Source organism: Vicia villosa, linkage group LG1 (assembly GCF_029867415.1).
Source record: "Vicia villosa cultivar HV-30 ecotype Madison, WI linkage group LG1, Vvil1.0, whole genome shotgun sequence".
NCBI classification, from domain to species: Eukaryota; Viridiplantae; Streptophyta; class Magnoliopsida; order Fabales; family Fabaceae; genus Vicia; species Vicia villosa.
In genome coordinates this window covers 30,695,226-30,705,819 of record NC_081180.1, presented here as the reverse complement: position 1 = coordinate 30,705,819, position 10,594 = coordinate 30,695,226, and the positions used below count along the sequence as shown (strand labels likewise).

The window sequence follows — 10,594 nt, the reverse complement described above, 5'->3', positions numbered from 1 at the left end:
CACGCTTAGGGGAGTGCCCGAAAAATATAGGGGGGTAATCCAAAACCTTTTTTTTTAAAGGGGAAAAAATCAAAACTCGCCTATATGGTAGATGGTGAATGACTATTAACCCAACAATTAATCAAGTTCCCCTTCAAACTAATAGACTATTTTAGCTATTTGCTCCAAAAACAAGGGCAGAGATGGCATGTAAAACATTATATATTATATTGAATAAAAAATCAATTCTAAATACACTTGGAAAAAATTAAGAGTTGAGTGATTCTGCATTATTTAAGTAAAATAAAAAGCAATTCAAATATTTGAGTGACAATGACAAAAGCACATTCTAATTGATTGAAAATTATGTTCTGGCGTGTTGCTTCAACATCATCAATTTGCATCAACCCTTTTCAGTGCTTCTCTTTCCATAATAGTTATTATGGACTACTGACAGGAACTTACTGATATCAGAAATCTAACTACAAGTTACTTTTATAAAACATCATTTTCTAACTTGTATTGTTATAAGCACAAAACAAACATGAATAAAAACTCACTTTCAACGAGTTGGAACCAAACTTTCAATGTGATCCTTAGCCCACAACCACTGATTCATATTAGTAATCCTTATTTGCTCTATTGTATCGTCTCTGCAGTCACAGATAAATGCTGGTGCCTTGTGCATATTTGCCAATATCAAAGTATAACCATTCTCAGAAAGGTGTATCGGTAACAATTTCAACCGCTGAATATCAAATAAATTACCGTTGATTGAATAGAAATTCTGATAACTAATTTTAAATAACTGAACCCAAGACTCTTGAACCCCAAAATCTTTCATCTGCCATATAACAAAATGGTTTCTCTCAAAATCACGACAGAAACAAAGAAAATTCATCAAAACTGCAATACATGCCTGAACACGCGGTCCCTTGTCAAAACCACGAGGCAACATCATCTGAGTGTACGATTCGGTAGAGAGATCTAGCGAAAGAATTACATAATTTTCGATAACACCCATCAAATAAAAATCATGATTGCAATAGGCCAGCCAATTAATAGTACCATTCAAATACACATCTTTGTTGTTACAACCATCAAACCAATAAAGTGGAATCACAGGTAAACATTGAATATCTCTACATGAATTATCCCCCAAGCTGAAAACTTTCACCACATTTTTTAGATTACCACCAAGCTCTATCTCCACCATGAACCCTACCACCTTATAAGTTTCATTCAAAATATCATAACCAAAAGAGAACTTAAAATCTTGGCGGAGAGAATAAAGATCGGAAAATATTCTAAAATTTTCTGATTTTGTTCTCGTTGCAGGGTTCCAGAAACAAAGCCATTCATCTTGAGAAAGATATGAACTACTAATCAAGCATATCAATCCATTGCATGAACCAACAACTCGGTCTACACTGACAAAATCGATCAATCGATAGGAAGGATGATTGTGAAGGGAGTTAAAAGGAGGAATGGATTGACTAACAATATGGGAATCATCATCTTCCCAGCTGTCTAGCCAGATATGTGCGAGATTAGGTGTTCGTGCTGATTTCATGAGATGCATTTGAACAAAGTAAGGATCAGAGATGAGAGTTTGGAAAAACTTGTTGACGCACCTCAATTGTATAAGATGTTTCACGGACAGCCAGGACACTATTTCCGCCATCAGCTCGTCGGGAAGGACAACTGCCGAAGATGCTAAATTGGTCTGACGCAGAAGCCGAAGCGGCATAACTTTATTCTATTTGAATTAAACCTACGCAGCCACCGGCAAAGTTGTGTTTATATATAAAGTGGTCTCATTTTACTGAGAAAAACGATCCATCTATAAAATGATGGAATCGGATGGAGCGGAGCGGAATGGAATGGAATAAAATGATATTCCGTTGTTTGGATAATTTAAAAACGGATGGAGCGGAGCGGAAAGGAGTGGTATGGATTCCATTCCATTCCATCACTTACCACCATATTCCTTCCCCTCCGATTTGGGCGGAATGAATAATTTGTCTTATTCCGTTCTAAAATTTCCAAACAATGGAATGGTACATTCGTTCCGCTCCGTTCCACTCCGCTCCATCCCAGTCCGCTCCATTCCATTCCACTCCGTTCATTTCGTGATATCCAAACATACCCGGTTAAATATGCTGGGAGGGAGTCGGTATAAATTTTTCCATTCATAACATTTGTCCCTTCCATCAAATTTACTTAACAGTTGCATACGTGGAGATCCAAATGGGTTTTTTCTGTGACATGGATTTTTTTATTTAATTATTTTTGGTATTTATGTGAAGTTCATAACCCTAATTGCACAAACGTTTTCTTCTTTAATTGTTTCATTCTTCTCATCATCACTCCAGGTCATCTTCCCATTCTTCTTCTTATTCACTTCCGGTCGTGTTCCATTATTTTTTCACTACAATTGGTTCCACTTGTCTTCAATAAATGTAATCTTCATCAAGACGAAGCAAACCAATTTCTTATCATTTCACAAGTGTTAGCAAACATTAAGGGAGAAGGTGTGACTTGTGAGTGTAATGTTTGTATGATATCATATCACTGCAACAACGGACATAATCAAAGGAGACTTTTCAAGAGGTGTCGATTTTGACAAACAGAAGAAACTTGCAATTTAATTACATGGGATGAAGATATGACACAAGAAAATGAAGCTTATGGAATTGAAGATGAATATTGGAGCATAAGATGGAGATGCAAGCAGTTGAAATGTTGAAGGAGTTGTATGAATCTTTATTGAAGAAGAATAAAAAATTGCACATGAAGATCAAGACAGACATCATTACTGACTAGTACAAGGACATACATGAAAACCTTCCTACAAAAAGCTTCCCATTACATGAAAGATATTTAATATGCATATTCTCAACGAATATGATGTTCCATCAAGACTCTTCACTCGCTCCTACAACAGTAGGCCTCTGAGTATATGCTGCAAAACCTCATTCTACAAGCAAGAGACAAGGGCTTTGGGGCTACTGTTTTGGGGTCGTTAGCAAGGCCCATAGAAAAGGCCCAAGAGCGACACTAAGCAAATAGCGCATTGAGTAGATGGTCCCTCCTTCCACCATGGGTAGATTATTCTACCCTTTAGACGTGTCGATCATCGTCTGATTAAATCTAACGGTCACCTGTAAAATGTGTCTCTTATCATAAAGAAGGTTTTAATCGTTCACATTATATAAGGAAGAAAGCACATAATTTTCGATATTAACATTCATTCTCACTCTCATATTATTTGTTATTCTCTCACTAACTTGAACGTTACAGTGCTAACTTTTTTTTTTTTTGATAATCAAAGGCTGTATTAATAAAAATGTACAAGGGGTGCAAACCCATTACAGCCAAAACAGAGCCAAAAAAAGAGAAAAAACAGACCCCTTCCTAAGGAAAACAACGACCCGGAAAAAAATTCCAATCCGCCCAAACACAATCGGATAAACCCCTCTTTCCAAAGACCAACCATTCCCAAGATAACAATTTGATCATCCCGGTACCATCAAAATGATTCAAACTACCCCCTCAAAAATGATAGAGTTCCTACATAACCAAATTACCCAACAATAAGACAAGCCAAACAACCACCCTAAGCTAGCCTTGAACTTAATGTTACAACATACCTCAAGAGCTTGCATGCGGTCGATAATGGGTCCGTCAAAATCGATTAAGTCCACCCGAAGCCAACAACAAAGATTATTCCACCACCTTTTGACAATTGAACAACCACCAAAAAGATGTTCCAAGTCTTCATTATCCACGAGACAAAAAGGGCAACCGAAATCATTAGCACTTCGTAAAATACCCCGTCTCGCCAAATTCATTCTTGTCGGAAGTCTATTAATGATCAATTTCCACCCAAAAAATAGAATTTTACTAGGAACTTTAGTCGACCAAAGCTTCTTGTAAATCTTACTCCAATAACTATCCTCCACTTCTTCCACATTTAAGGCCTTTGAAATGACTGCATAACACCCTTTGACAGAAAAACCATCTTCATGCTTATGCCAAACAAAACCATCCATCTTTTCCTTCACCGGTGTTACCGAATGAAGCAAAGAATACAACTCCGAAAATTCATCTAGTTCACCCGAAGAGAGCTCACCTACAAAGAAATTAGGATACCAAATCCATTCATCATCCACCCAATGGCCAAAATCCGATACTTTCACCAAACCCGGATCGGCCAAGCCCACAAGCGAAGGAAATTGCACATTTAAAGGTGCTGTCCCAAGCCACACATCATGCCAAAAATCAATAGTCAACCCGCTTCCAAGCTTACAATCAATAGAACTCTTGAACCAATTGTCCGAGGAGGAATGTTTAGACACCCCCACCGCACATAAGTCCCTCCACCAACTTGAGTGATTCTTCGAATTAGAAGATTGTCCTTCATTAAGCATGGAGTGCTTAACATCGCCGTACCTACAAAAAAGAATGTTAGTCCAAAAAGAATTTTCCTCCTCTATAATCCTCCACTTCCATTTGCATAGAAGAGCAAGATTAAAGAGGCCACAATGTTTTACCCCTAAACCTCCCTCCTCCTTCGAAAGACAAACTCTATTCCAATTCACCCAACTTATCTTCTTGCAATCTTCCTCCCCTCCCCAAAGAAAGGTTCTTTGAATTGAGATAAGCTCCCGAATAACGCCTTGAGGCGCTTTATAAAACGAAAGCCAAAAGATAGGAATGCTTGACAAAATAGAGTTAAGAAGAACCACCCGACCGGCCATAGAAATGTGTTTATTATGCCAACATAAAGTCCTTCTTCTCATCTTCGATATCAACGGTTTCCACATGTCGACTCTCCTTGGATTTGCACCAACGGGAATACCAAGAAAGGTGAAAGGTGTAGAACCAATCTTGCAATTAAGGAAGTTTGCCGCCGCACGAATAAAATCATCGTCCAAGTTCCTCCCCATAATTCTACTTTTGGACAAATTGACTCTAAGACCGGAAACCAACTCAAACCCTCGAAGAATCGCCTTAATACTCCAAAGATTACTCCAAGAGTCATCTCCAATCAAGAGGGTATCGTCGGCAAATTGAAGGATCTCGTAATGGATGCTCTCATTCACCTTAAAACCCCGATATTCACCCGCTAGAGAAGCATTGTTAATCAAGGCCGCTAATCCCTCCGCCACCAAAAGAAAAAGAAAAGGAGATAGCGGGTCACCTTGGCGAAGACCCCTATGCACCTCAAAATCCTTAGTCGGACTACCGTTTACCAAGATGGACATGGAACTCTTAAAAACCAACGCCTCCATCCACCTATTCCACGTATCCCCGAAACCCATTCTTCTAAGCATATACCTCAAAAAATCCCAAGAAACACAATCGTAAGCCTTTTCGAAATCAACCTTCACCAATAAACATTTCTTCTTCTTCCTCTTAGCCATATCCAAAATCTCGTTCACGACCAACACACCATCAAGCATATTCCGAGAAGGAATGAAAGCGGATTGACATTTAGTAATGAGATTGTTCAATACCCCTTTAAGTCTTGCCGCTAGAAGCTTGGAAAGGATGCGATACAAACTACCTATGAGGCAAATGGGACGGAAATCATTCATACCAAGCGGATTGTCAACCTTTGGAATTAAAGCAATAAAAGATGCGGTCACCGCCTTAGGAAGAATGGACACACTATGAAATTCATTGACAAAACTCATTATATCATCTTTGATGAACCCCCAGCAAGCTTTGTAGAAACCAAAATTAAACCCATCCGGCCCCGGACTCTTTTCACCATCGGAATTCCATATGACTGCTCTAACCTCTTCTTCGGTAAAGGGTCTCACAAGGGACTCATTTTCAACATCTGAAACTGTTTTGAAAACAGCCCCATCAAGGTTAGGTCTACAAACCATCGGTTCTTGGAATCTAGCCTCAAAATGCCGTTTAATCTCCTCTTTAACCTCCCCCACTTTGTCGGTCCAAACCCCCGCCACGTTGATACCAACAATAGAATTTCTCACAATCCTAGTTTTCATAGCTTTATGAAAAAATCTCGAATTAGAATCTCCCTCCGCAAGCCAAGAACATCTCGCCTTTTGTCTAAGGAAAACCTCTTTTGCCTTAACCGAATCCCACACTCTAGAAGACGCTAAACCTCTCTTCGCGGCCAAAGAATCCACATCCACCACACCATTACTAGCCGCCATAAAATCTAACGCATTAAGATCTTTTATCGCTTCTTCCACCTCCAAATTAAGAAATCCATATGTCGACGCATTCCACTTTCTTAACTCCTCACGCACTCCCTTCAATTTCTCCTTCAACACATACGCGGCCTTACCCCTCACCTCTACCGCTTTCCACACATTCTCAACAAAAGGAAGAAAACTCTCGTGCTTTGACCAATCATTGAAGAATTTGAACGGTTTCGGGCCCCAATCCACACCTCTCCCTTTAATCCAAACCGGGCAATGATCTGAAAGATCCCTCGGACCAACCACCTGACCCTCAATCATCCAAGCCTCCAATAAACAGTCGGAAACAAGAAATCTATCCAATCTATTCATGGCTCCCCCGTCCCTACTAAACCAAGTAAATCTTTTCCCCACCGCTCTCGGATCCACCACCTCTAAATCGTTCATGAACTCATTAAACTCTTCCATCTCTTGGCTTAGAATGTTCACCGCCCTCCCTTTTCTCTCCTCTGGACACTTTATAGCGTTAAAATCACCTCCTACCAACCACGCACCCTCCGGGAAAGCTGCCTTACGCTCCACCAGCTCCTTCCATAACGCTCTTTTTTTTGCAATTGTGCATGACGAATAGACATTCACCACATACACATTCAAGTTTTTCCAACAACCATTGAAACCCACATAACCATCCCCCGAAAAACTAAATCCCAAATCGAACAAACCCTTTCTCCACATGGAAAGTATTCCTCCAGATCTGCCCCGAGATGGTCTATACGTCCACTCTACCTCAGTTCCTCCCCACATCTCGAACACCGTCAAATCAGAAAAAGACTCGACTTTAGTCTCCTGCAACAAACACACATCAAAGTTGTCCTTTCGAATAAGAGAGCTCAGTCGCTTTCTCTTGATCGGACAACCACTCCCACGAATATTATAGGTGATAATATTCATAACAACCCCGAAGCAAAAGCCTTCTCCTTCTCTGAGTCAATCTCCTCTCTTCTCTCTAAATCACCAATGGCTGCAACATAAAGATTCACCGCATCGCAAACTTGGTCTGCCGATTTAAAATCTCATCTCACTATCACAAATCATTTTTTATGCCTAAACAGAACAACACATGATTACTCGGATTTCCACATAAAAGGATATCATATTTGTATATGAGGTTGAGAATAGATAATAATGGAAGTAATTTAAACATTTCATAAGATTGACAATATTCCTTACTAAAAATAAATTAAAATTGAAGACGGATAAAAGTTCATGTCTAAAATATGTATTTTATTTTAAAGAGATTCAAAACTGACTAAATTTTAAAATAGATATAATAAATGAAATTTGAATTATTTATAAAAATTATAAATATGTTTCACTAATTAATTATATGAAAGACGGACTAAAATTTCTATATATATTAATAAATGACAGGAGTAATTAATTAATTTATTTTTCACAAATACATGACTAATTGCAATATAAGTGCAAAATATATACTACTCCCGCGCGCTAATGGGTAGTTGATTTGATATAAAACAACTAGTAATCGTTAAACATCATCCTAACATCAGCACACAACACAACTTCCACATTCTTGATTCCAAGCAAGATTCTTCTCCAATTTCCATATTCTTGATTCCAAGCAAGATTCTTCTGCAATGGCCGATTTGGAAACTGTGATGAAATCGTCCCACTCACCTCCATGCCTATATTTTGCAGTTTATAGTAACCCCAAAGCCATGGAACAATTTCGCTTACTGTGTCTTCAATATCAGCATCGTTGTAAGTTAAATTAATCTCCTTATTATCACATATAAACACATGTATTAACATTTAACATGAGTTTGATTTAATGTTGCAGATACGCCATGCGTTGGGCTTCGTGAAGCTAAGAAAATGTTGAAGGACGAATGGCACAAAATTGATGCCATAGTGATTGATATTCATCTGGCAGAACAGAATGGATTGGAGTTTTTTCGATTTCTTAAAGAAAAATCTTATGATCATCTTCAAGTTTATGGTAAGCATTTGTTTAGTAATAATTTTTCTTTTAATTGGATTTTGAAATTCTTTATTTTAATTAGGTTCTTAATTGTAATTGATGTAGTGACATATGATGAAAAAGAAATGGATTCTATGACTGAAGCAAGATTGGTGAGTCTTGAAAAACACATTGAAGAGACTATTAGTCAAACTATTACGATTACCACATGGAGTATCACCAATACCGACGCCACCACTTCATCTTCTTCACAGCCTAATGAAGTTGGTGGTGGTTTGAGGTTCTCAGATTCAACGCCGCCACTTAGTTTAGCGGCTTTTAAGGATCCTCAATATAAAAGTACTGCTTCAAGTGAACTTGCACTTGCATTATCAGAAACTGTTTCAACAGAACTCACACTTGGGACTGGAAGTGAATATATTGCTGAAGAACATTCCAATAATAAGAGAAGGAGAACTCAGTGATAACAAGTGGATAAGGTAAAATGCAAATTCTTTTTAATTAACATTAATTTCAATATAATATTTAAGTTTAAGTTTTTGAGATTATAAATATCCCGAACCAGACTAAACCGGTGGTATAAAGTCAAAAAAAAGATATTTAATTTTTTGTATAATATTTTTGTTGCAGATTATATGGAAATTTGCTGAGAAAATGCATGTACGTACAGCTCAAAAGTTTTCCAAATATTATTTTTATGTAGGTCAATTTTCTTGATGTATGTCATTACATACACATTTTGTAGAATAAATTCCAAATTCCAAATGTAACTGTGAATGTTTATCCAAATTAGTCCACTAGGATTATGAACTTTATGCCTTGCTAGGATTTCTAATACTGATCTATTCAAACATTTTGGTGGATAGGTTAATGTGTTACATATTATATTGTACTGGGTTCCATGCTATTTGGTGAATAGGCTATTGTATTGCATATTTTGTGGTTAAGCTATTTTCATAGAGATTCTTGCTAATAGCTGTTAAGATAAGCTATTCAAAGTACTTCCTAACTTCTAAGATTGGCACATCATAATTTAAGGAGAAAAGTTTTTTTGCCGTCGTATGAAACACTGAGTAAAACGTTCGAACAATTTTGCACTTATCTATTATTTTTTGCTTTTTTTCTTTCAATATCTATTATTCAATATTTTCGTTGTCCTATAAAATTGTATCTGTCAGACTGTCGTTTTATTTTTTTTTAAAGTTGAATATCTTACACTAACATCTATGATAATGATGATATAAGTTATATGAATTAATATGGTTGGTTCGGGTAGATATAGGGGTGTAAGCAAATCAAAACAATCCAATTAAATCGGCAATTCAAATAAAACCAAACCGAAATAAAATTGATTGTTTTTTGTTCAGTTTTAAAACCGAACTGAATCAATAAAAATCGATGTGGTTTGGTTTGGTTTTCAGTTTTAGTTTCTAGGAACCGCCAAACACATGAACCAAAGTAATGGAAATAATTACGCTCTAAATCTTTTATTTCATCCATCATTAATTAAACCAAAAAAAATTATCGGTCCAACCATTCTCCATCTTTGTTTACACTTTCGTCCTTTTAACAAAACACGCATCTAGAACCAACTCTAAAACGTAGAAAATATAAACCATAAGTCACATAAAACTTGTTTTCATTGAATTGCTGCTTTCTCTGTCGACCACCATTGATTATCTAACTACCGTCATTGTGATATGTTATGGTCGTCTTGTTCTTGTCCAACTCTTCGTTAATTTTCATTTTTTTAACCTTTTTTGTTTCTTAAAAAAAAATCATTTTAGTCTTATTACAAAATAGTTTTTATGTGTGTTTGAGGTTTGAAACATGTTACTTGATGTGTATTTTATTATGTTCTATTTGTTAAGCTTTCAAATCCCTTTCATATGGATTAAGAGCAACTTGTAATTTGTTTGAAATATATAGAATGAAATAAATTACATGAAATGTATTATTTTAAAAACAATAGTATAAAATACACCAAAAAATACATTTGAGAATATGCTGATGAATAAAATGTTTGAAAAAAACATTATAAACTGATCAATCAAACTAAACCAAACCGAGTCAAGTCGGTTAGTTTGGTTCGGTTTAATTTTTGAAAAATATTAAAAATCATACCAAACCAAACCGATAGAAATATCAAACATATATTTCAACAATATGAGTCATACTCAATAATCTCCACCTTGCCAAATATCAAACATATATTAAGATTTTTTGTATAACAATTCATCCTAGAAACAGAGGAAGTACACCTCATGCTTAACACTGAGAAACATGTGACAAGTCTAAATAATATTTGAACTTGTAACTAGTGACTAGCTTGGTCAACATATCAGTTGCATTCTCTGAAGTCTGAACATTCTGAAATAATATCTGTTTGGATGCCAACAACTCCTTGATATTGTGGAACCTCACATTAATA

At 36.6% G+C, this 10,594-nt stretch overlaps 1 protein-coding gene across 1 annotated transcript; it reads right to left on the bottom strand.

Moving 5' to 3' along the window:
* Positions 1-541: 541 nt before the first annotated feature.
* Positions 542-1,682, bottom strand: LOC131603751 (F-box/kelch-repeat protein At3g23880-like). The gene has a single exon (XM_058876176.1). It carries the CDS (start codon positions 1,661-1,663, stop codon positions 542-544), a length of 1,122 nt encoding a protein of 373 aa, XP_058732159.1. The 5' UTR covers positions 1,664-1,682.
* Positions 1,683-10,594: the final 8,912 nt, after the last annotated feature.